Genomic DNA, 27,467 nt, shown 5'->3' on the forward strand with positions numbered 1-27,467 from the left:
CTGGGTAGTTTGTCTTCTTATTGTTGAGTTTTAAGTGTTCTTCGTATATTTTGGGTAACAGTCACTTATGAGATGTGCCTTGTGCGGATATCTTCTCCCAGTCCGTGATTTCTTTTTTCATTTTTTTTGACATGAGATATTTTTCACCATTTTAATATACAGTTAACACACTAATTTTTACTGTGCTGTCTACCTGTGACTCTACCCTTTTATTTTATGTACATTGTATGGAATGGCTTTTGATTATCTCTTAAGTTTGAAATTGTTTATTAGAAGTTGGTGCAAAGATCTACTCAGTGACTTCCCTTTCACTTTTTACTTTCATGCATTGGAGAGAGAAATGGCAACCCACTCCAGTGTTCTTGCCTGGAGAATCCCAGGGACGGGGGAGCCTGGTGGGCTGCCATCTATGGGGTCGCACAGAGTCGGACACGACTGAAGCGACTTAGCAGCAGCAGCAGCAAAGATCTAATGCCATCTTCTGGTGTCCTCAAATTTAATTATCTAATTTAAATATATATTTAATATCTATTATTTAATTTTATAATTTATTATTTATTATAATTTAATATTAAATAGATATTTAAATGTAAAATTATTGGTTAAGGTATTTTATGTTGAAGTTATATGTTTATGAGTTACATGATCTATGAATTTCATTTAGACTAATTGGAGTATATCACAAATCACATGCTGTAGTAAAGTGGGTTGGGTCTGACAGGTTTATTGCCAGGGAACAGTGTCTTTTCCCTGTCTCCCCTTCAGTATGTCTGAGCATCTCCCCTGTGGTAACAGGGAGTCTACCACAGTGTTGGGCATCATGCGTAAAAACCGTGGCACCTAAAAGAGCCAGACTGACTTAATGTCTCAAAGATTTCTCTAGTAGATTGGATGTTCCATATTACTACTCAGAAAATACTCTAACCACTACTCAATCTAAATAAACACAGAAGGGCCCGAACTAATCAGAGATCTAGGGAACACTGTCAGAAGACTTAATCTCAATATTTGATCTCTTCCTCTTTCCCTGAAAGACAGTGGAGAATCTAATTTAGAAGAGTGGGAAAGCCATGGCAACTATTACCTACTTCCTAGAAAGGAAAGAATTAGCGTTTAAAAAAATACTGGCTAACATGTATCTGCTTCTCGGTTGAAGCACATTTTGCTGAATAATTCAATCTGCTTTATTTTCCCATCTTCCCAAGTTTTTGTCTGAGACATTTAATTATACAATTTAGTGAACATTTAGTTCAACTAAAACCAATTTGTCATAATAATCTGCTTTCTTTACATGAAAATATAAGGGAGCTGAAATTTCTCTTAAATTAGTGCTTTGGAACTGGCAGGATAATACCTCAACCAAGGCTCACAAGTATAAATGCCTGCAGGGGGCAGATGGCAACTGGATGAGTGAACTGGGCCCAGGGGAGGGACTGTGGCTCAGTGGAAAGCACACGTTTATTTATTTATGGACTCAGTTTTAGTCCATGGTTGCAATGTTGGAACTGGATTCAGAGCTGTCAGATCTTTTGATTTTTCAAGGAAAAAAATAATGTCTTTGTGAAATTCCTAACTTTTAGATGTTAGCCCATTAAAAAAAAAAAAACTCCAGTGTGAGCCAAACCAAACACATTTGTGGGGATTGCTTGTTCTGTGAACTGCCATTTGCAACCTCTAAACCTTCCCATCTGCTCGGACTGTAGAGTGCAGTCACTGGGGAATAGCACCACTTAGCCGTGTTTGTGGTCTGGGGTGAAAGAGCGACTCTACAGAAACAGTCCTGTACTTAACTGAATGTATTTGAACTTCACTAATTTGCCAGTTGTTGTGGAATCTTAGTTCATTATTGCATAGCATCAGTTCTTTTAGATTTTAGTTTGCTAAGCATGGGATATTTAGGATAGAATGAGGGAAGAATTCTGGGCCCAGAGGTCTGGGCTGGAGGAAGATGGATTAAGGGATCCTGACTTCAAGCACCCCACCTCCAGGCAGGATAGCAGGTGTCTCGCCTTCTGTCCTTTGGACTGTGACACATACACAGAGCTCCCTTTCCCTCATGTCATTCACTCCCACCTTTCTTCATTTTCTGTGACCCAAGTAGACCTCCTCTAAATAAAGCGGATTCCCTATTCCTGCTTCCCAAGCATCTGTGATTGTTTTAATAGGGCTGTCACCTCCTCTACCACTCTCTTCCACATCTGTGGCTGAACTTGAAACTCTTCTGTAGCTCCACCAAATCTCATCTTCTATAATACTCTTGTTATTGTAATCACATGCCAGAATGTTAACCTCTCAAAATCCTACAAATCTAGGAAAATAACAGAAAGGTGCCTAAGCGTGATTTCTGTGTATTTATGAGAACAGTCTCATATGTAGATAATTTTACTTTGTGTTGGTTCTTGTTCAAAAAATGGTTGTTTATCATTGCTTGGGAAACTCTCAGTCTCTTTAAATAGTAGAATTAAAAATCAGTAAGCGATAGTGGAGTGTTTTCAGATTGATTTCTGCAAAGAGGTTCTTTTGTTAAAGTATCATCTATTCTGTATTGTCAGTTCTTTCAGGCTGAACTGGGAGCTAATAACTATAAAACCTAATGTGGACACCACAAATTTAGGAGTTATAATAAGTCAGAGGTAGTTGTATAAAATTTATTGCCTATACCGTCTCTGGGGGAAAGTATATTTGATAGTCATATAACCCAGGATATATGTTTAGCTCAATTAAAAAGAAAAGTCAGCAACTATTTTCAAACTCGATTTCAATATCACAAGTACACAGAAAGAAAAATTGAATCACTGAATGAAAAATACTTCTTGGATGTGCAAGATAAAAATCTCTGAATTTGTATGATAAAATACTTGGTACTAGATAACACTTGGCAGTGTTACCCCATCTTGGATAAACCAGTAAAAACACCTTTGAACCTTCTTTCCTTATCCATAGAGGTATCACCTCCTTATAAAGGTTGTTAGGATTAACTGAAAGAAAAGGTTATGCATTGTTATTATTATCATTTATTTAGTGACCTACTCAAGATCCTGACTCCAGATCTTCAAATTGTTAGCTCACCATTTCTAAATCATTCTAGTTTATTTTGGTTGAGGGTGTCAGATTAATAAATGATTTGAAACCACCAGACAGGTGATTTTTTTGTTTAAAGTTGTTCATAAAACCTTTTATAGTATCTTTATGTCAGCATCATTAAGTTTGTATTTCTCTTCATGGACATAAAAAAGGGAAATCTCTAGGAATAGGGGAGATCCATGTAATCACTGAGTCTAACTGTAAATCTAACTACACATGTTAGGGCCAAAATATTCTTGGTTGACTAATTTTTACCTCTTTGAGTAAATGTCTCCCTACTCCATCATTAGTAATTAATATCTGGAAATAGAGAGCTGTCACAATCTAGAGGTGAGACAGATTGCTTGTGAATCTTAAGAACAGATAATGCAATGTGCAGTCACTTTCCTCTGGAAGACCCTCTGGGGTGTTCCTACAGACTTGATATTGCATAGATATTGAATGTCTTTATACAGTAAGGAGCTTTTTTAAAAATTACATTTCTGGGAATATGGAGCTGCAGAATATTATTAATTTAGTAGGTAATATGCTGACATGATTTGATTCATTATAGTGTAAACAAATCAAATTTTTCCTGGTGTTAAAAATTCGCCTTCATTGAAAGATCTGAAAAAGAAAATGGAGAGAAAAAGATTATTCCTGATTAACACTGACCTGTCTAGTCTTTAGTGTACCTCTACTTTCTAGTCTGAGGTGTTTCTGATTGTCATACTTAAACAAACACGCACAAAAAAGGGTTGAGATTATGGAAACAAAGGACAAATAAGGTATGAGCATTTTTCAAAACTTTCCCTCCTTACATCTTAACTTAAGAAGTAAATTTTATTTGCTACTTAGCCCATTCATTTTCATATTTTTTAAAAAGGTGTAAAAACCCAGCCAGATTTATATTTGAGTTCAGAGTAAGCAGAGTTGGATTTTTTGTATTTCTTTCACCAAAGCATGCAGTTTCCTTTATTTGCTGATTATGGTATGGTGTTACTAGGCCTATGAGAAACCTCTCTGTGAAGTGCATTTTAATATTTAGATCAAACAGCGATTCGAATACATTAATGCCCAGTGGGTAAATGTGTCATTTGAAAGCAGCTGCTGAGCCTTCTCCCTGCTGCTCCAATTAACACATACTGCACACTTTTGTCAGCAAGAGGCAGTGTATATGGATGAAACCACTTTGCAGCTCATTAATATGATATGCAAGAGAGAACTAAGGGTTAATCCATCAGCCCCATGGAAACAATAGTTTGCCAAGACTTTTCCCAAGCCCGTGCTTGGGTGCTGGACTCTAGGGTAGTTGGGGAGGGATGAGCAGGTAAGAAAAAGTATTTTCCGTCTCCAGCTTTGGTTCAGTCCATTGACTAACAAGTTTCCCCGCCCCTCTCTCCTCCTACACCCCCGTCCCTGATGATGGAGACATTGGATAGTGAAATTCTAGCGCTGGGACTCCTCGAGTCTCAGCGGAATCGCTGGTTGAACTTTATTTTGTTTTGTTTTAAAGCGATTTGAAATTCAACGCTTTGCCCTTGATTTTTTTCTCTTAGTCTTTCATGATCATTTCACTTTCTCTCTCTTTTTCTTAAATGCTTTCTAAATTACACACTTGAAAGGTTATTGAGCAAAGTAAGAAATCTGGTCAGGGTAAACTCATACCGTTATTTTTCCCTCCTCACCCCGGCTAAAATCTCTGCCTTGCTGGTGGCACCGAGGCAGATGGAAGGGTAGCGCGTCCCCCAGCCCTAGGTTCGGTGTTGGGCATTCATGCTCCACCGACTCCCAAGCAGCTGGGCTGTTGCTCCACTCCTGTGCTGGCTGAGCCAGGTGGTGCGGGGAGCGAGAGATGGACCGCTTCCTGGGATTTGTCAAGCAGATAAGAAGATCCAGGAGAAGAAAGGGGAAAAAGTACCGACCAGAAGAGGATTACCACGAGGGCTACGAGGATGTGTATTATTACGCTTCAGAGCATTTTCGAAGTAAGCGCTTACCCTCCACCCTCCTCCTGTTCCTTCTCGCATGCTGGGGCTCACAATAAACCTTGCGTGCAGCTTTAATCTTAAATGCAAAAGGTTTTCCAGATGGTGTTCTCTGGGAGCTGTTCTGTAAGTACTGAAGTGCTACATTTTGCTTGATTCGTTGCAAGGTTAGCTATCAGCATCTAAACAGTATAAAGGGTCCAGATCTCTACACAGGTTAATATTGGATTGGCTAAAAGGTTCATTCAGGTTTTTCTCTAAAATGTTATATTTTCAGTGCAATTAATTTATAATGTTAGTATTTTAATGAGTCATTCAAAAAAGTATCTTGCAAGTCAATGTAGTAGGTGGTTAGAATATGTTCTGTTGTAATTGTTGCTTTTAGATAACTGTTTTTGTTGTTGTTCTGAGTAAGAGAGACTAATTTATTTGGAAGAAATAAATGTTCTTGTTCAAGTTGATGCTGATAATTACTGTTCATCATGCAGACTTCTAGTAGACAGTTATCTATGATTAATCCAAGGTGTTGTTTGTAGAAGGAAGTTCAAATGCTTTTCTCTGATGCATGTTTGTAATTTTATTATTAAGGGAACTCTTACTTGCTGTCAGCTAGAAGCAATGATACCTTAAGAAAAAAAGAATATATCCATATTAAGGTATTTGTAAATGAGCTTCTAAATAGCAGAGAACTGGAATTTTGTCTTGTACATATTGCTGCTTTAAGTTCCTTGTGAGATTTGGACTTGTCCCAATAGTTTTTAAGTGCCCAGAAATGCCTAAAGGTGCAGAGAGAGCGAGCAGCTACATGATTTATGAGGTATCTTAAATGGGAGACATTGGCAGTTATGCATGCTCCACATTTACAAAATTTAAGTTATTTTTATCTTCTTGAATAAGAATCTTTATAAACTCGTATTTCAGTTCTAATTTGTCCTGACCTTTTGATGTCTAACCATGAATATATACCATTCACAACTTTTGAGTGTTGACTGATAATTTAGATTCTGTATCAGTGATATTGAAATCCATGAGAGTTAGTTTTAAATGCCAAAAATCCTGTTGTGGCTGATGAAAGTTGAGATTTGAAAATTCATGTGGTAGCAAAAGCATAAAAATGCAAAATTATAATTCTTTGATATTTGCTTAAATAATATGGCTGTGTTGCTTTTCCACAGTAATTCCTGAGTTTTAGAGATATTTCTTTTATCTTTTTACATGGATAGTCTGTTCTATTGTAGTGACAATCTATGTTTCCTGAACTTAGTTTCCATTGAATTTAACTAAGATTTGTGTCATATCAAAAAGTGCTATCAGTTTTCATACATAATTCTGAAAACTTGGAGACTGAAAAAAAAGGGAATTTAGAAACTTTTAGTTACCTTGGTGTTCATGGTGCATATTCTTACAACCAATATATACCAAGTCAAATTCACACCTTCTTGTTTTTATATTATGATGTATTTGTGCAGATAGAATCAAGTCTCAAATGCCTGCTTGTTTTGATAAGAATTGAAAAACAAAAGTACTTTATAAGTTTACAAAATGTACCTTTGAGGAGAAATATTTATGGAGATATCTAAGAAATATCCCTAAACTAGACTTTGGAAAATGATATATCAAGGACAGTAGTCATCATATATTAAGTGCAGTTTCTTAAAGAGAATCATGTCTTAATCTGATTTGTCAAAGACAAATTTTAAGAATAAAATACTGAACATCAAAAGTCATTTGCCTTAGATGCAAAACTGACATGTTTTCCCTGATGCTCTCTCAAAAAGTACCCAGTATGTAACATATAACTTTGTGGAGTTTGATGTACATTGAATCCCCAACTTCAAACTGCTGTGTAATAAATAGAAGGTGTCACAGTGGGCTCTGACACTTGGGATTTGACGTTTCATCAGATGTCAAATAGCCAGGGCTTTTAAAGAAGTCCTGTCATATAACATAATGACCTCTCATTGCGTCTCTTGGCTTCAATTTCAAGGCCTCTCTGAATGGGATAGGAGAGACATCCCCTTATATTTCACAGTTGTAGGAAAACAGTGACAATTGTCTTAAAACCAGTCCTGAAGTAGGTAATATGGTTGGATTCAATTACATTTGCAGCATATCTATTCTAATTAGTCTTTGGCACAATTTGAAAATTTTATGCCCTGTATTTCCCTAGATGGCTTAGAAAAGTTATTTATATTGAGATTTACAAGTTAGTGAAATATACTGATGACATTCACATCTTAGGTAATGGTGCTGTTGGTAAACCAGAAGTATCATTATTATTTTTCTCACTGTGATGTTTGTTTCTTGAAAGAAACATACCTCTCTGTTTTGTCAATTTATCCAATGGTTCAGACTACCACAAGGAATAATGACCGATTGAACTAGAAAGACCTTCCCAGAAAATTCCTCAGTAAGTCTGCCCTTCCTTTAGTACGTCCTCAAGTCTTTGCTGATATTTAACTTTATCCCAGATAATGTCTCTTCTACTGTAGGGTTCTGGTTTCAAATTTTACCATCTTTCCTTCATCTTCGATAAAACACAGCTTATAATTTCATGAAATGCAAAAACTTGAATTAAAACGTCAGTAGGGTCTGATGCTGTGAAAGAGAAGTTGTTCTAACAGTGGATAATTTTTCTGTAACTCCATCAAAACCGAGTTTTAGCAATGATCATGATGATAGACTGATTTTAAATATTCCCTGATTTTATGTTGACATAGTGAATATCTCTGTGCCTAGGATGACTTTGCTTAGCTTTTCAAAATCTGATTTCTTCATTCATCATCCTTTCATAATTCTAAAGTGAGAGTTTAAAGTAAAACATTGTTTTGGGAAAATCACCATACTTTTCTGGGGTTTTATTTCATAAAATGTAACAGGAGGTGAATTTCTTAAGATTTTTCAAGTTCTAGAACTCTGTGGTTTTAAACTTTGTTTTATTTTCTTAAATAATTCAGGTAAAGGTACTTAGTGAAGGATTTCAACCAAAAAATTCACCTCTGTCATGAGGAAATTGTTTTTCTGGCAAGAATTGTCAGTAGGGAAATTCCTGTTCCTCTAAGTTAATAGTCTGTTACTGAATATCAAGGAGTTTTGTAGAGTATTTATCAACTTACAAAATTCTGAACATGTTGGTAAGTCCCAGATTTCATCTTTTATATAATCTAATCTACCCCAAACCACCATTTATTCTGAAATTCTCACATAGATGATTCATTTGGTATTTTCACTTAAGAAGACCTGGCACTGATGACAGAACTGATTTATAAACCTTAATGCAACAAAAAGCTAAAAAATGATCCTGAAATTCAATTTCATGATACTTGGTGCTTTTATTTGTTTTCCACCAAATACTTGGTTATAGTATTGCCTTTTTAAAGACTCTGATAGATCATATTTTGATTGTTATCATGTAAAATATAAATCCTGACTCTATTTTTATGTATATTTTTACTTAGCCACACTGGATAATTTTCAAGCTGTGAGACAGATAACATGCATTTTATAAGCATTCTCTAAGTGCTATTCATATCCATATTAGAGATACTGACGTGCCAGGATCCAGGCAGGGCAGGGTTATTGAATGACTTAACTGACGTGCCAGGATCCAGGCAGGGCAGGGTTATTGAATGACTTAAAAAGGAAGAATTTGTTTATCTCTTTTGAATATTAAAGTATGTGAGCCGCTTCCACTTGTGGCCCTGGCACCTATCTGGACGTGTAATGCCTTTGAATTAGTCATGGAGTTCCTCCAAGCTAACCACTCTTCTCTGCTTTCATCCTCACTCACCTGGGCAGGTGAGAGCTGTGCAGTGAAGCTGCTCAGGGCAGTCTTCAGTGACCCATTCACCTTTCCAGATGAGGTTCTTTCAGGAAAATCAAAGAAAGAGGGGGAACGGGAATGTAGTTTAGATCTTTCGTATTAACAATTTTTTTTGTTCTTTTGTTGTTTTTTGCCTATTCTAATACATATTGAGCAACAATTGTGATGTGCATCCATAAAAGTCACTTTATTAAATAATATCTGCATCTAAAGTCTGGAGTTAGTCAAGTAAGGCCTTAAATTGCCTGAGATGTTCAAACTGCATTTTTATAGAGCTGTTCACTTTCTTTTATTTCATTTTAAAATGTCCTGCATTGTTTTTGTGGAGAAAAAAACAATTTTGGTAGTGGGTATTTGTAGTGTGAGACTTTTTAGGAATTGGTGTAATTAGTTCAAGTAACTTCTTCTCACTAGTTTCCTTTACAAGTTTGGTTTTTGTAAAGTCATGCAACCACATCCTCTCTGCTTCCTGGAATTGACAGATTCGGATTCTCTAGAGTGAGAACTTTCACACACACTTTGGACAGATGGCTTGTCCCTGCTCTTCTGTGTGCAAAAGCTGAACACACAATCACAGGGGGTTGGGAGGGTGGGGCGGAAAGGAAGGGAAGAGAGGGTAGCACATTTCATTGGTCAACCTTACTTCTCCAAGGTTTCCAAGCATCAAAGCCATTTCTTTCTATGTTAAAAACAGTAATCTTTGAACTGGCAGGTCTTGGATGTAAGATCCTGGACGATTCAAACCTTAGCTGTGCTTAGTTTGATTCACAAACTCCCAAACCAGAAACATTGATTATATTTCAGAAACAGGGTAAACTTGCTTGTTTATGGACTACACTGCTTATTTTTCTTTCCTAAAAATTGCTTTCCATCTCTAGTACATTTGTTGGTTGAAAATTGATTGGCTACCTACCATGTTCCATTTGTCTGGGATGTTTTGTATCATCAACTATATTATCTCAAACTGTATTTTTTCCCACATGGAATAGTTTAAAGGAATATTAGCATTGAATGGGACCTAAGAATTCATTTGTCCACCTGAGTCTTTTTAAATGAATAAAGTAGGATACAAACAATGTATGTGACTTATACGCACCTCCACTGGTCCTTCCAGAAGGCAGAACTCTTAGAGTGTGGCCTCTATCCTTTATTCCAGACTCTCTTGGATCTCTGATGACTCTCCTGATATTTAAGGGCTCAGATCCATCTACATGTGAACTGGAATCCTAATTTCCCTTGTAGGTATCTTTATTCTTTTGAACAGCGAGTTGTCTTATCTTAAACTAAACTCTTGAACAAAAACTAATGCCTAATATAATACTGCAAGTCAAATTAGCATGGTGTCTTATTGATTGTTGTTGTTTAACTGCTGAGTCCTTTTCAACTCTTTTGCTATCCATGGACCTTAGCCCGCCAGGCTCCTCTGTCCATGGGATTTTCCAGGCAAGAATACTGGAGTGGGTTGCCATTTCCTTCTCCAATCTTACTTATGCTGCTGCTTCTGCTAAGTCGCGTCAGTCGTGTCCGACTCTGTGCGACTCCATAGACGGCAGCCCACCAGGCTCCCCCGTCCCTGGGATTCTCCAGGCAAGAACACTGGAGTGAGTTGCCATTTCCTTCTCCAATGTGCATGAAGGTAAAAAGAGAAAGTGAAGTCGCTCAGTCATGTCTGACTCTTAGCGACCCCATGGACTGCAGCCTACCAGGCTTCTCCGTCCAGGGGATTTTCTAGGCAAGAGTACTGGAGTGGGGTGCCATTGCCTTCTCCGAATCTTATTTATAGATGATGCTAATAACAGTGATTGACATTGACTCAAAAATCAGCCAAAAATATTTTTTGTATCACCTCCTATTTTCTCTGTGGTTTGCAAATACCGTCACTTCTGTTAATGAGTATCCCCTCAGGAGACTTAAAATGGCATGTCTATCAGGAATATTAGAATTGGAAGGATCCTTAGAGTTTAGTTAGGGAGGCCTGCTTTTTAATATAGGAAGTCCTTTCTCAACATCCCTGCTGTGTGAACCTCGAGCTTCTATTTAAATCATTCCAGTATGAACACTTTCACTTCCAGATCAAGCAAGTCATTGAATATACCTATGTCTCTTTTAATCAAGCTGTAAATTTTATGTGAAGTTGTTTGAGTATTCCAACAAATACACTAATATGCTTAAAATTTTATCTTGACCCAGATAAACATAGACCTTGTTAGATGTAATATGCAATAAGATTTCACTCCTTCCCTCTCTTCACATTATTCTTTTGCCGATGTAACATATGGTATGTGGAGGTGAGTAATTCCTTCAATGCTATTTTTGTTTTAACTGTACAAACCCAGAAGAGTTTTGCATTGGACCTACATCCATTTGGTAATTTTTTTTTCTTTCATTTAAAAAATTTTTCTTGAAGGTCATCAAATCTCCCATTTATTTAATAAAAAATATATCCTGTGCTTTGTGTCTCCATGATGTAGTAGATATCTATTTTTTCTGCCTTGAAACTCTTTTATTCTCCCCTGAGAGGAGCAGTTCTCATATTTAAAATATCCCTGTTTTCACTCCAATTTGGTCAGCATTGATTGATCAAAACTGCCATAAGTATATTATTCCATTGCCTTGATTATGGGTGATGGGTCTGGCAATGGACACATAAACCAAGCTGGGTCAATGAGAGCACTCCCCTGGGGGTTTGTAAATTCAACTCAGTGCCCTCTACCACATGGGAAAAAACAGTCTGGAATAGGAGAGAATCAAGTCAACCTGTACAAGAGATGAGAATGAAAGATTAAGAGACCTCTCAGAGTTTTACAGTCACGAGTCCAGACCGTGGAGTCTCTAGGGCTGCCCACATTGAAGTTCATGTAGCTCGAAAGGACCAAAATAACACTGGAACTCAGATCAGCTCATTTCTAGTTTGAGAGTATGGGTAATTTTTTTTTTTAAGTTGGAAACTATTGTTTGGTATTTTCATTTAATAGAAATAGATGCCAGAGGTAGAAAAACTAGAGTCTTTCAATTTAAGTTCCTACCCTCCAAAAACGGACTTCCCTGGTAGCTCAGCTGGTAAAGAATCCACCTGCAATGCAGGAGACCCTGGTTTGATTTCTGGGTTGGGATGATCCGCTGGAGAAGGGATAGCCTACCCATTCCACTATTCTTGGGCTTCCCTGGTGGTTCAGCTGCTAGAGAATCCACCTGCAGTGTGGGAGATCTGGGTTCAGTTCCTGGGTTGGAAAGATACCCTGAACAAGGGAAAGGCTACCTACTCCAGTATTCTGGCCTGGAGAATTCATGGACTGTATGGTCCATGGAATCACAAAGAGTTGGATACGACTTAGCGACTTTCACTCACTTACCCTCCAAAATAGTAATTCTCTTAATGGGGCTAAGGAACCCTGACTTTAGAGCAATTTCTTAGATCTCTATGCTGCTTCAGTTTCTTATTTGTAAAATGAAGGCCTCCATCCCAGTGCAAAGAGCCAGAGACCCTCAAAGATGAACCATTGAAGGGTCTAGATCCAGTACTTAGAGCTGTGTCTCTTAGGGCTTCACACAGCCAAGGCAGCTGGAGGAAGACAGCCATAGACAGATTTGAGCAGAAGACCTGATTTCAATTGGCAGACAAACTGCTATCTATTTAACATTCTCTGTCCTCATTTCCTGTTTAGAGTTAAATCTCATTTGAGAGGGGGCCACATGACTTCCCCATCCACATGTCACCGGGGTTCTGCCACCACTATCTACAGTGGCATAAACGAGGGCTTGGACATACACAAGGCAGTTCTTTTTCATCAGTATATGTGCTAGAACTAGGTGCTTTAGAATACCAAGTACAGGACAATTAGCCCTCCAAAAGGACATGCATATGCTCTTGTGTGTATGTATCCACTGCCCACCCCTGCCCCCGGACTTATATAGGTATATGTGAGACAAAAAATAACACCCTTTCCTTACTCTGAGGCCATACCTATTTCTCCAGGCAGCTGTGTCCTGCTGGTTAAGGATGTAGGACCTGGGTGAGACTACCTGAGTTGGAATTCTGGAGTTCTCTCTTCACTGAGGAATGAACTTGGCAAGTAAATCTGCCTGTGCCTCAGTTTCTAAGTAAAGCACAGCAGGCTAAGAAGCTTACATGCATTATGCAGGCACCGGAGCACGGTGGTAGGGGTAGTGATAGAGCTTCCCAGGTGGCACTAGTGGTAAAGAATCTGACTGCCAGTGCAGGAGACATAAGAGACACAGATATGACCCCTGGGTCGGGAAGATCCCCTGAAGGAGGGCATGGCAACCCACTCCAGTATTCTTGCCTGGAGAATTCCTTTGACAGAGGAGCCTGGCAGGCTATATCATCCATAGTGTCGTATAGAGTTGGACACGACTGAAGTGACTTAGCAGCACAGAGATGTACTTTAGGGAGATTAGTATGGTATTAGTGTATAAAAGGGATTAGAGGTGGAGACGAAGAAAAGGGTAGATATGGCAGTTGTAGGAAAGTATAGGTGTGAACAGAAAAAAATATATTCAACACACTGAATTTGCATTGCCAAGATGTCTAAGGAGAACTGTAAGGAAGCAGCTTGAAATGTGGAAGCTGGAGTTATGGAAAGGATTCAAGAGATTTGGAAGAAAAGGGTATATAGATTTGGTGGATAAGTCATGGGACAAGATGAACTTAGTAAGAAAGCAGTCTTTCAGTTGTCTTGTGCTGAATATTCTTGGAGCTAAACCAGGAAAACGGATTAAACATACAATTCTCATCATGTAAGAGAGAGGGTCAACAGATAGAGGAATCAGTTCTGTGGATACCTTAATAAGGGAATTCACAATGGGTACTGAATGGATTGCCCATTTGATTAATTTCTTACACGGCAGATGTAAAAGCATTAAATGCAAGTTGATTATGCAAAGGGAAATGCAACTCAAAATAGGTGTTAGGATTCAAACACTGGGTTTTTTGTTAGTGCTGTACATTTGGTTGTGATGTCCTGGAGAGAAAGCAACTTCTAAATAACTTTAGAAAGAGAGGGGACTAGTATATGCTACAATATGGAGGAACTGCAAAATATGCTAAATGAAAAAGCTAGACTTGAAAGACCATGTACTGATGCAGATGGGCACGTGGAATCTGCATATCCTTATGGGAGGATAAAATTTTTTTTTAATTTTATTAAAATATTTTTTCTTCCAATTTTATTGAGATATAACTGCCATGTTGTGCTTAGCCGCTCAGTAATGTCTGACTTTTTGCAACCCCATGGACTATAGCCCACCAGGCTCCTCTATCCATGGGGATTCTCCAGGCAAGAACACTGGAGTGGGTTGCCATGCCGCCCTCCAGGGATATTTCCAACCCAAGGATCGAACAGAGGTTTCCTGCATTGCAGGTGGATTCTTTACCAACTGAGCCACTAGGGAAGCCCAGTTGCCATGCAGCACTATGTAAGTGTAAGGTGTACAGCATAATGATTTGACTTACGCCGTGAAATGATTATCCCAATGAGTTTAGTGAATATCCATCATCTTATATAGAAATGTTTTAAAAATTAGATTGTGATAATGGTTGCATCATTCTGTAAATTGCTTGAAAATTATGAAATTGTTTTTTAAAAGGATGGAGGAATAGGTGTGCAAGTGAATATACATAAAGTTTTTGGTATTGTTTTAGCAGCTCCCAGAATAAGTAATGAGAGTTTATTTTGCACTGCGGAATGTCCTAGGCACCAGGTCAGCTAGGAAGTGTTTATTAAGTACCAACTCAGAAAAAAAATCAAGTAAAATATGGAATACAGAATGATTCACCATGGTGCAAGAGGGAGACATTCCCAGTGGTATTTTAGAATATATAATAGAATTGATTATATGCCTTTTTATTTGAAGTGTTAGAATTCCGCTCTGATTTCTCATTAACTGTTACATATGCTTAAAGCCAAGAAGCATTTCTGAAACATTGAACAATAGAACTGAGCTCTTTGGATCAGTGGATATGAAGTAAATATCAGCACTTATGTCTATAGTTAGGTGGAAATTGAATTGAACTTCAGTTAACTTACTAATATATCTTTGAAGTGATTTACTTATTAATATACCTTTGAAGACCTCTATTCTAGAAACTGCTTGAATTGCATCCAAAATATTATGGCTAAACAGATTATCATAATTAAATAATTTTAAATTTATTTACTTAGATTAAGTAATATTTCAAATATAAGCGCTAGTGTAATGCTTGAATTTTCTCCTTTACTTCCCTATCCTGCCAAGAATAGGAAGACAGTTGGTGGTAAGCACCCCACCATTTTTATTCATTCACCAAATTTGCTTGATGATACTCTTCACGTGTCAGGAGTCATTCTAGGTGCTAGAGTTTGAGTGATACCGAAGAAAGAGGGTTGTTGCTTTCCTGAAACCAGGAATCTAACAATCTGAATAAAAAATCGTGTCCAGTACAGTGGAGAAAGTCAAAACTTCATGGGATAGAGTGTTAGAGGTGGTATAAAGGGGGTGAGTGTTTTAGCTCCGGTGGTCTTTCTCTGAGAACTAGATGTTTGGGCTGACTCTGAAAGAAAACACAGAGCCACCACGAGTAATCTGCATCGGAGTCAGGGCACAAAACCTACCAGAGTGAGAAATATATTTATTCTCTCCATATGGCACTTGCATTGGCATCTTCTGAATAAGCTGCTTCCTTTGCCTTCATTTGTAAAATCAGTTGTTTAGAATTGCGGATGCATTTTCTCCTGGATCTCAAGCCAGGCCTGAATATAAAGACTTTTGCAATATTTCACTAACAGGTAAAATATAGCTATGGCCAAATGAGGCTTAGTTACTGGAGAAAACCTTAATTTTGCTGAAAAACATAGGGCTGGAGTTGCCTTTCATCTATATATCAGAGTCTTCTATTAGAAGGTCAAGTTAGGGCATCTTTAGAGTGGCAGTGGGGTTTTGGAAGAATGAGAACATGGTTTACTGACCTTTAGATTAGTGTCAGCTGTTCTAAACATATATAGAGCACATTTCTTAAGCTAAAAGTGTACTTCTCATATAATCAGAGGGTACTAAAATGTATGCTTCTTTTTTAGTTTCTTTCTTTTTTTCTTTTTCCCTGCAAGACCAAAATATATCCCACTTCTCCCAAATCTTTGAAAATCACCACAGTAGAGACTCTTAATGGCTTGTGCATTTTATAGAAAAGATTATATGTCAAAGAAATTTTTTCTGGAGAGTGAGCAGTCATACAGGTTCTTTGGGTTATAGCCCATAGCATTGCCAGTCTCTGTACTTTATGGAGAATTGCACCCTTTACGTTTTTGTTATTTATTATTTTACTAGCAATAGATAACCAGGGAATTTTATATTGCTTGTTGGAATATTATTTTTTTAGATCAGTGACTATTTGTTGTAATTAGAAATAAATTCAGTATAAAATTTTAAAAATCTTTGTTTTCTGGTGATTGTCTGAATTGCTTTTTTGGAGATGTGTCTATCCAACAAACAAAAAATTACGCCTATTTTCAGTATTGTGAAAATAGGTGCTTCTGATTACTGCTGAGCTGGCCTTGTTTTCATGTTGCTCTTCTGCTGGCAGTAGTATGTGATTCATGAATTTGCAGGTATGGAAAATATTTGATTTATGAAGCCCCATTTTTGAGATGAAACTAGAGACGTGTCATATGCACTGGTTACACGTAAAATGTAACTGATATAGAATGCGAAGTCAACAGTGGCATCTTGCTGATTCTAAAAATGAGAAGTAGGTTAACAAATAGCCACAGTGGAGAGTTTTACAAACAGTTGCTGTTGTGGTTAACACTTGTTTTTATAAACCGTGATTGGCAAAAAAATTAACGTGTAGAAAAAATAATTTCTGCAAGTATTTTGAAGATATGAATAAGAACTTACATTGCTCAGTGACTTTCATCCTTCCTGAATCATGATCACTTTTCTGGGAGCAGCTGTCAAAATTTAGGGTGAGACATACAGTTGCTCGGTTGCTGGTTATAAATTTCCACTTATGGATTTACAGTGGCCTTTCATTATTGGAATAGAGTTGGGGAATTCCCAGCACTTAAGAACTGTTGTTTATGGCTGGTTTTATCTACCAATATCAAGTTTTCATGATTTACAAGGACAGGTACCTCTTTCTTTCTTAAAAATCGCAAAGTTTTAGTGTAATGGTATATTTTGGACCATTTGGAAGATAATCAGGCATAAAAGGACCTCTAAAGCTAAGAAAAATTACTGGGATCTTCTAGTCCAGCCCTCTAATATTACATATGATGAATATCCTTAACAACATAGGAGTTAGCTCAGTAATTGTTTTTTAAGGCTTAAAGAGAGGAAATAACACTCTTTAGGAGAGGGGACACATAGCTAAGAATAGAACTGACATAAGTATTTAAGTCTCTGAACTCGGTGTATTTTAAACCTTATCTTCCCTCTAAACCGTTCCTGTTGCTTCAAATACTATCTTCAAGTGAATTTCCACTCCACCCCAATCTGAAAGGTTAGATCTGGGACACATACAAATGATGCCTCCCTTAGTCTGTCATTTTGTGATTACCTATATATCTTTCCTGTGAGTACCAGGCCTTATATTCCAGCACCTAGGACAGTGCCTGGCTGCCTGGCTCATGCTGGGCCTTGCTTGAGTATCTGTCCAGACTGATTCCCATGAGCCACCCACAGATACTCCTCTTACTACTTTATAGTCACTTATTTGCATATCCAAAATGATGAGGAAGTTTAGAAAAAGTATTCTTTGGTGGGAAAAGATTGCATTCGCCCTATCCATAATTCCAATACTGCCCTTCCCCTATTTCTCCATGTAGCATAAAAGAACACAGCTCTTACGACAGATTTTTAAGAGAATCTGAATACAAAGAAAATAAAAGGGGAAATGAAATGTTTGTACCTTACAATGTTTTATAGACGTACCTTCTTTTTTCAACACATATTTGTTACACACTTCTTGAGACTTGGTCTTCTGAGATTAGTGCATGCTGGGCTGTGTGCTAAGCACTTTGCATGAGTTATCTTTATCTTACTCACTTCTCACAGCTCTGTGAGACAGATAATATCATCCTTATTTTCCATAGAGCTAGACGAAACAAGCTTAAATCTCTGAGCTGTTAGATGTTATTAGCAAAGATTCATTCAGTTCAGTTCAGTTCAGTCTCTCAGTTGTGTTCAACTCTTTGCAACCCCATGAATTGCAGCACGCCAGGCCTCCCTGTCCATCACAACTCGCAGAGTTTACCCAAACTCATGTCCATCGAGTCCGTGATGCCATCCAGCCATCTCATTCTCTGTCGTCCCCTTCTCCTCCTGCCCTCAATCCCTCCCAGCATCAGAGTCTTTTCCAATGAGTTAACTCTTCTCACGAGGTGGCCAAAGTATTGGAGTTTCAGCTTCAGCATCAGTCCTTCCAATGAACACCCAGGACTGATCTCCTTTAGGATGGGCTGGTTGGATCTCCTTGCAGTCCAAGGGACTCTCAAGAGTCTTCTCCAATAGCACAGTTCAAAAGCATCAATTCTTCAGCGCTCAGCTTTCTTCACAGTCCAACTTTCACATCCATACATGACCACTGGAAAAACAATAGCCTTGACTAGATGGACCTTTGTTGGCCAAGTAATGTCTCTGCTTTTGAATCTGCTGTCTGGATTGGTCATACCTTTCTTTCCAAGGAAAGCGTCTTTTAATTTCATGGCTGCAGTCACCACCTGCAGAGATTTTGGAGCCCAAGAAAATAAAGTCTGACACTGTTTCCATTGTTTACCCATCTATTTCCCATGAAGTGATGGGACCAGATGCCATGATCTTTGTTTTCTGAATGTTGAGCTTTAAGCCAACTTTTTCACTCTCCACTTTCACTTTCATCAAGAGGCTTTTGAGTTCCTCTTCACTTTCTGCCATAAGGGTGGTGTCATCTGCATATCTGAGCTGATTGATATTTCTCCCAGAAATCTTGATTCCAGCTTGTGTTTCTTCCAGTCCAGCGTTTCTCATGATGTACTCTGCATAGAAGTTAAATAAGCAGGGTGATAATATATAGCCTTGACGTACTCCTTTTCCTATTTGGAACCAGTCTGTTGTTCCATGTCCAGTTCTAACTGTTGCTTCCTGACCTGCATACAGATTTCTCAAGAGGCAGGTCAGGTGGTCTGGTATTCCCATCTCTTTCAGAATCTTCCACAGTTTATTTTGATCCACATAGTCAAAGGCTTTGGCATAGTCAATAAAGCAGAAATAGATGTTTTCCTGGAACTCTCTTGCTTTTTCCATGATCCAGTGGATGTTGGCAGTTTGATCTCTGGTTCCTCTGCCTTTTCTAAATCCAGCTTGAACATCTGGAAGTTCACGGTTCACATATTGCTGAAGCCTGGCTTGGAGAATTTTGAGCATTCCTTTACTAGCGTGTGAGATGAGAGCAATTGTGTGGTAGTTTGAGCATTCTTTGGCATTGCTTTTCTTTGGGATTGGAATGAATACGGACCTTTTCCAGTCCTGTGGCCACTGCTGAGTTTTCCAAATTTGCTGGCATATTGAGTGCAGCACTTTCACAGCATCATCTTTCAGGATCTGAAATAGCTCAACTGAAATTCCATCACCTCCACTAGCTTTGTTCATAGTGATGCTTTCTAAGGCCCACTTGACTTCACATTCCAGGATGTCTGGCTCTAGTTGAGTGATCACACCTTCATGATTATCTGGGTCGTGAAGATCTTTCTTGTACAGTTCTTCTGTGTATTCTCTTCTTAATATCTTCTGCTTCTGTTAGGTCCATACCATTTCTGTCCTTTATCGAGCCCATCTTTGCATGAAATGTTCCCTTGGTACCTCTAATTTTCTTGAAGAGATCTCTAGTCTTTCCCACTCTGTTGTTTTCCTCTATTTCTTTGCACTCATTAAGCGTTTACTATGTGCTGAGAGTGGTGCGCCACATCTCCCAACTCCCGTGCTGTGTGCTTCCCCGCCATATTTCTGTTCAGGGATACTCGTGTGATAGGAGCCTCTACCCTCTTGACAGGTCGATGACCTCCTGGGTTATGTTGGGCACAATTGCAAGTCTCCTAGGTTATAAAGACAGCAGAAACAACTGCTGTTATGGCTATTTTTGTAACAAGATAAATTTTCTTCTCGATCCTCTTAATTCAATTATTTTGAAATCCATTGTGCTTTTGACCAGGACAATTTGCTGTATTACATTCTAGTGTAACTTTGTGGTGTATGTGTGTGTGTATTCTTTCCCACTGAATCTAAAATTAGGAAACAATGTATATAATTAACTGCATGTTTGGATTAGAATTTATGATCACCAAGGTGAGCAAGCAGATCTAATGTAGGGTTGGGTCCTTGAGATCCCACAAAAACACGGGAGTGAGAGCAGAAGGACTGGGACACATCTGGTCATCTGAACAGGGATGTATGTGGTGTGTATGCTACCCAAAATGCAGATTATTAAAAGTTCAAGTGTTCAAAACCAAAGCATCTATATGATCAAAAATGTGAATATGAATATAAATCTATCATAAAAACAAAGAGTTCTCTTAGGGGTTGCAAATAAATCCTAGAATTCATGAGAGTTAGAAAATTATATAAGAACTAGTCTTCTTTATTTATTTTGTCTATTACTGAGTCACACGTGAATCATATCCACCCTATATAAAATGCTCACTTGTCAAGTTTGCTGATGGGAAATAGTAATCAAGGAGAGTGAAGTTATTTACTATTAAGGTATGAATTTTAAGAGTGGATAATATTCTAATACTTGACAACTGTGATCAAGGAACTCTCAGTGTCAGGTTATGTCATTTATATTTTCCAGTTTGAGCTTGACTTTATTGAAGTATCTTCCTTACAGTTTTGTAAATGTCTCAAATATTTCGCTGTTTATTCTTTTTTGATTTGGAAGTTTCCTGTTTTTTACTTAAATTTTTTTCCTTTAAATGCAAGTTTCCCAGTTAATCAGAAACTACAATACTTTAACTTGATAGGGATCTCTTACTTTAAAATATAACAAGAAACCTCAGAAATTACCTATTTACTTAGATTTCTTTAATGTCAAAAGCAAAGTATAAATTTTAAAGATAAAAGTTATAGGGAAGTGTATCATTTTTAAGGTGATGAATCGGTCATTTTGAATTCAGACACTGGATAACTTTTAATAGTATCAGATTTTTCTATTTTTAGATCATTTACGTTTTCAGAAGTCTTGTTAAATTCCTAAAGAATCCACCTGTCAGAATGTTGCTGAATTCTTATTCTTTCATTAAGGGTCCAGTTGCCTGTGTAATCACCGGCCCCCTTGAGTACCTGTCTCCCCTGGACCACAGCCTCACATGCCTGCCAGGGCATGGCCTTAGTGCCGCCAAGCCATCCGTGGTCTTTACTCCTGTTCCCAGGTTACTGATGTTATTGGAAGAAAAAGAGTGTACAGCCATGGATGGTGGCTGCATTACGAATTGTGAGTTCCAGCCTCAGCTGGGCTTTCTCCGCTGGTCATCAGTCTTTGTCTCTAGCCACTCTCTTCCCCTTTCCCCAGGCAATTATTCTGCTGCTGTTCCTCTCTTCTGAAGTCCAAACCTGCTCTCTTCCTCCCTTCTCTCAACCAAAGACGTAGACCACTTCTCAGTTCTCTTAACTCTTCTTCTGCACTTCCCCCCAACCTCCCAAATATCTTTTACCAAAAAGAAAACTTCCATATATACACCTTGGACGTTGTCATCCCTAAAGCACAAAGGTGCTCAGTTAATATTAGACTGATAGATGCCTCCAGGTCCTGTGGCTTCCACATCTGCCACTTCTCTGAAAGTGATCCAGCAGAGATAGCTGGTGACCTCCTGAATGTATGGTTGTTATTGTTGTTCAGTTGCCCAGTCATGTCCGACTCTTTGCAACCCCATGGACTGCAGCACGCCAGGCCTCCCTGTCCCTCAGCCTCTCCCGGAGTTTGCCCAAGTTCATGTTCATTGTATCGGTCAATGTATAGTTAGCAGCTTTTAAAATTTCTTAACATTGTTGATCTTTCTGTGGCATTTGACAGTTGGTCATCATTATATATTTTGTTTCCTCTTTTGGCTTCTGTGGTTCCATCTTTTTCCTGGTCCTCCTCTTTTCTGATCACCTACTTCTGCTCCCTGCTTTCCTGGCTCTTTTGCTTAACCCCTTCTTATAAACTCTTCCTGGGCATCTCTGCCTTCCTCTTCTGTGTAGTTGAGATGTCATGCATGAGATCCATATTGCCATCTGTCATCTGGCTACTCCATCACCTCAGATTTCAGCATTTCCTAAACTCTACTCAGTAAACTTATCGTCCACCCACATGTTTGTTCCACCTTCCTTCTCTCTTTTAAGGCATAGTCTTCTGAAATCTTATCCAGAAAAGCTCAAAATCATTCCTCACCTTACCTTTTCTACTTTTTTCAATTATATTTTATCTACATCAAATTTCCTCGTTGTGTTCCCTCTGCACCTGGGCTAGCACATAGATAGAACTTAATAAATGTTTAATTATATTTTACTTCATACCAAAATTTAGACAGCTAGAATAGTGGATTCCAAAGGACTTATCTGTTTTCAGCTTTGATGTGTATATTCGTATTTAGGCCTGCTAGAAAGATACTTGGCAGTTTATGATGCCCTGAGGCTAAACTTTTTCTGAGGTAATGTTTTCTATATGTCATAGTATTTCAGTTCATGATTTTGACCTTGTTCATTACAAGTAAAGTGGCCAACTTGAGTCTCAAGGACCCGTGTAGCTGGAAATATTAGCTTGGAGTCTAGAATTCAATAACCATTGATTGCCTCAGCCCAAAGAGTTTATTGTTGATATCTTTCCCCTAAAATGGAATAAATTATTCTTGCCAGTGCATTTTTATTAACGCATTGGCTATTTGGACTGGAATAATGAATCGAAGTGTAGGGGTATATTGAAAATTTGAAAAATAAAGTGTTTTCTAGTGACCTCAAAATGTTGATCTAATAAATCACAGAGCATGTCAGAGGAGGTTTGGTGAAGAAAGGCAATAAAAATAATGAGAACATTTAATTGGTTCTAAGTAGTAGCTCTAAACATTGTTTAAATTTAACATAAAGAAAATTTTGTCTCTTTTTTTATAGGATGGAAACTTTTTTGCTTACAAAAATCATTAGTTAACCAAAATGATTAGAATTTTCAAGTTCTTTGTCATTCTAACTCAGGTTTTTAAAAGAATTACAGTAAGTATTTTCTCACAGAGAATAAATTTAAAGGAAAATCTGAGAAGTTTAAATTCAGGAGAGAAGTAATTCACATTACATGGTTTTAGAAAGAATGATCAAGACCAAGCCATCTTTAGAATGCAAATTACAAATTTAAGGATATATTTAAGTTGTTAATAGAAAAGAAATTTCACATGCTAGTAAACAACAAAATAATTATGAATCATTCTAATCTATTTCTATAGTAAAGTCTGAATATTGCAGTTTTGATAATAACCACTGCAGTAATTATACTTTTATTTTATTTTAGAATTTTGAGATACTTTTATGTACATTTTACTTTGTCATCCTTCTAGAAATTTTATGAGTTGATAAATTAGCTGGAAAATTAAATGGCTGTCCAGTGTCACACAGTTAATGAGTAATGGCACTCCTCTTGATTCTTCTGGACTTCTCTTCTTTTCTGAATGAACTCTGAGCTCTGTTGAAACAGGCTACCCTGTCTTATTTATATGAATGTGCCTGCAACATAACAGGTACACAAAATGTGTTTGTTGAAGATTACACCAGAGTGAAATTTCAACTGTCAATCTTTTAAAGAATCTTACTGCTCAAATATGGTATTTTATCTACCTAACAAACAGAATTATGCCGAGCACTTAAAACCATTGAAACTGCATTTTTTTAAGGTCCTCTAGATAAAGTACTTTTTATAAATTGAGAGTTGTCATGGGAGACATAAAGAGGCAAAGGATGAGTATTTTAATCTATTTGGGGTTAATTGTATTCTATTACTTATCTATGGCTGCATGACAGATTATCCCCAAACATAGCAGCTTAAAACAACAAACACTTATTTTATTAAAATTCCAGTAGGTTGGAAATCTTGTGTAACTTAGCTGCGTCCTTGGGCTCATGGAGCTGTAATCGAGGCATAGACTGGGCTGGGTGAGGATCCTCTTCGAAGCTCATTCTTGTGCCTAGGTCTCAGGTCCATGCTGGCTGTTGACTGGAGACATCAGTTTTTTCCCAAGTGGGCCATCTATTAGGTAGCTCATAATGGCAGCTACTTTCCCTTAGAGCAAGTGAGCAGAGAGAGAGCATAAAAAGGCATGCTGGACAAAAGCTACAGTCTTTGTAACTTAATCTTGGAACTAACAACCCATTACTCCTGCTTCTATTCATTAGAAGAGAGTCACAAGGTCAGCCCACACTGAAGAGGATGGGATTACACCAGATTCTGAACAGTAAGAGTATGAATCATTGGAGGCATCTTAAGGCTGTGTAGTCCATTCGTATGAAATGCTCTTGTTCAAACAGATTAAATCATAAGATGTAAAATTCCGGTAGAGTGACCTTCACCTTGTTCAGACATTTTAAGGAAAAAGTTAAGAAACCCATCTCAAACTGGCTTTAGACCCACCCCTCTAAAATCAGTCTGTTTACTGAATAAAAGTCACGAGGCTGCCCTGACTTCAGGTACAGCAGGATCCTGTTGTCCCGGCACTCAGCTCTGCTTTCTTAAATAGTCTGGAAGGGATTCCATTGGCCTGCCTTGCGCTGCATGCTCATCCCTGTGGCCATCAGGAATGGAACTCTCCAACCGACCCGTCCTGGGTCATCTACCACCCCGGGAACCTGGGGAAGAGTGACAGGCACAGGAGTCCGACTTGTATGCGCTGACAGTTGGGCAAAGAAAAACTGAGGTGCCCTTCCCACGATAAGCACTGTGGCTCATGGGCAAGCAAAACTATTTGCAGCTCATCCATCCCCGTTATACCCATGCTTATTCTCATTTATGCAATTTACTATGCCTGTGGAGGGTATAAAAATGTACAGAATGGCGCATCTTACTTTGGTGGCAGGAATAAGAACTACGCTCTTGAATGAAAGAGTTCATGCTCAATAATTGTGTAAAACTAACAAAAGGCAATCCATAGTTTCTGCAGTGTGTGTCTTCTGGAATCAAAATATTTCTTAAACTTCTTTGTATCACCTTTCATCATTAACAGAGCACCTCCCTGGGGCTGAATCCAGTCCTTCTGTCTGGAATTTAGCATGCATGTAAAGCCTTATTAATATGCTGACTCACAGAGATCACAGGTGTGTATGTGCCCAGATATTAATTGGGGTCAGCTAGGGCCATTGAGGGGTCAAATACTAGGCATCCAAGGTCGTTGGTGTGTAAAATTAAACCTAATTAGCTGTATCCATGGTTTATAACAGCTTGTTGTTTTGTTTGGGTTTCCTCCCCCTCCTACCTCTTTCACGTATCTAAAAGATCAGAACCGAGGTGTCAGCTGTGCTCTTTTTCAGAAAGAAAGTGGAATTATTAGACTGCCATTGTGATTCGGTTAAACTGTGCGTAAATTTGTTAGCAAAACCAGTGCTCATATTCGGACCTTGGAACCCTGTGAATCCGTTTAAATGGGACCTTGCTTGGCATAAGCTGTGGGCTCCTCCGCTTGCTAGTCTTGTGAGGACCCCTGGAAGTCAGCATGTCCTGGAGAGCCAGCCAACGGAGGCTCTCACACCTCTGGGCCTCAAGCAGTAGCACCTCAAAGGCTGGACATTGGGTGGGGAGACAGAAACATTCATTCTTGAGTGCTTGTTGGGTGAGGCAGTGGGGATGCTGAGAAAAACAGGACATGGCCCTTGTCCATGTGTGATAAGAAATGCAAAACATCTGCACTGGGGGTCAGGAGAGAAGAAAGCGGCTTCTTAGCTGGCCCTGGGTTAAATGGCCGTGAAGGGGAACTTGCTTCCTGAAGCCCCGTTCACAGTCTTCTGCTGTCCCCTGCTTGCTCCTTGGCATCCCTCATGATATTCTTTCCAGGTCTGCCCACCAACAAAGTACTTATGACCTCTGTGTGTCTCAGGCGTTTGTCTCCTGTGCCACTTCAAAAGTCCTCTGCCCTCTGTTTATCTACCAGTACTGACTTTTATTTTGCAAAACAAGGTCATCCTTCAGAGAGGACTCTGGTTTTCTCCACACCACTCCAATCAACCATTCCCAAACCCACGGTCCCTTTACCTTCTTTCTCCCTAATGCTTATCCCAGCGCAGAAGTTATCATCTCAGCACCACAGTGTACTGTCCTTTGCTAAAGTCAAATTGATTTCTTTTTAAAACTCCCAACGTGTATGATTGTTTGGTAACCCACAGGATTGTGAATGAGCTTCATGTTATGCTTTTTTAAAACATTTTTTTTAGACTTTAAATGTCAGGATTAAATTTATTTGGCTGCCTCTGGTCTTTGTTGTGTCCCGTGGGATCTTTCATTGTAGTGTGTGGGCTTAGTTGCCCTGTAGCATGTGGGATCTTATTTCCCCAGCCAGGGATTGAACCCATGTCCCCAGCATGGCAGGGTGGATTATTAACCAGTGGACCACCAGGGAAGGCCTTTTCCTTTTGTCTTTGTTTAATTTGCCTATTATTATTATTTTTTAAATATTTATTTATTTGGCTCGTTGTGGTATGTGGGATTTTGTTTCCAGACCAGGAATGGAACCCATGCCCCCTGCATTGAAATGCATGGAATCTGAACCACTGGACCACCAGGGAAATCACTTAGTTTGCCTATTAAAGTCAATAAATCTTCAGCTGATTGGACTTCAGGCAAAGTAGGAGAGAGTGTTTGGACTATATTGCTTTCACTAGATTTGGAGAAATGCCAAATAACCTCAGATATGCAGATGACACCACCCTTATGGTAGAAAGCGAAGAGGAACTAAAGAGCCTCTTGATGAAGGTGAAAGAGGAGAGTGAGAAAGCTGGCTTAAAGCTCAACATTCAAAAAACTAAGATCATGGCAACTGGTCCCATCACTTCATAGCAAGTAGATGGAGAAACAATGGAAACAGTGAGAGACTTTATTTTCTTGGGCTCCAAAATCACTGTGGATGGTGACTGCAGCCATGAAATTAAAACACGCTTTTCTCCTTGGAAGAAAAGCAATGACAGACCTGCTGCTGCTGCTGCTGCTGCTAAGTCACTTCAGTCGTGTCCAACTCTGTGCGACGCCAAAGACGGCAGCCCACCAGGCTCCCCCGTCCCTGGGATTCTTTAGGCAAGAACACTGGGGTGGGTTGCCATTTCCTTCTCCAATGCATGAAAGTGAATAGTGAAAGGGAAGTCGCTCAGTCATATCCAACTCTTAGCAACCCCATGGACTGCAGCCTACCAGGCTCCTCCGTCCATGGGATTTTCCAGGCAGGAGTACTGGAGTGGGGTGCCATTGCCTTCTCCATGACAAACCCAGGCAATTAAAAAGCAGAGACATCACTTTGCCTGCAAAAGTCCATATAGCTAAAACTATGGTTTTTCCAGTAGTCATGTATGGATGTGAGAGCAGGACAGTGAAAAAGGCTGAGTGCTGAAGAATTGATGTTTTCAAA

General features: G+C 38.7%; 1 protein-coding gene across 4 annotated transcripts in view; it reads left to right on the forward strand.

The window, feature by feature from the left end:
• The first annotated feature begins 4,918 nt into the window (after window positions 1-4,918).
• The window catches only part of GRIP1 (glutamate receptor interacting protein 1), a 466,465-nt gene continuing 443,916 nt past the window's right edge, over window positions 4,919-27,467 (forward strand). For all 4 annotated transcript variants that reach the window (XM_068969892.1, XM_068969893.1, XM_068969894.1 and 1 more), the window contains exon 1: window positions 4,919-5,051. In XM_068969892.1, the coding sequence (XP_068825993.1) occupies window positions 4,919-5,051 (133 nt within the window). The remainder of the gene's footprint in view (window positions 5,052-27,467) is intronic.

This window comes from Capricornis sumatraensis, chromosome 4 (assembly GCF_032405125.1).
Source record: "Capricornis sumatraensis isolate serow.1 chromosome 4, serow.2, whole genome shotgun sequence".
NCBI classification, from domain to species: domain Eukaryota; kingdom Metazoa; phylum Chordata; class Mammalia; order Artiodactyla; family Bovidae; genus Capricornis; species Capricornis sumatraensis.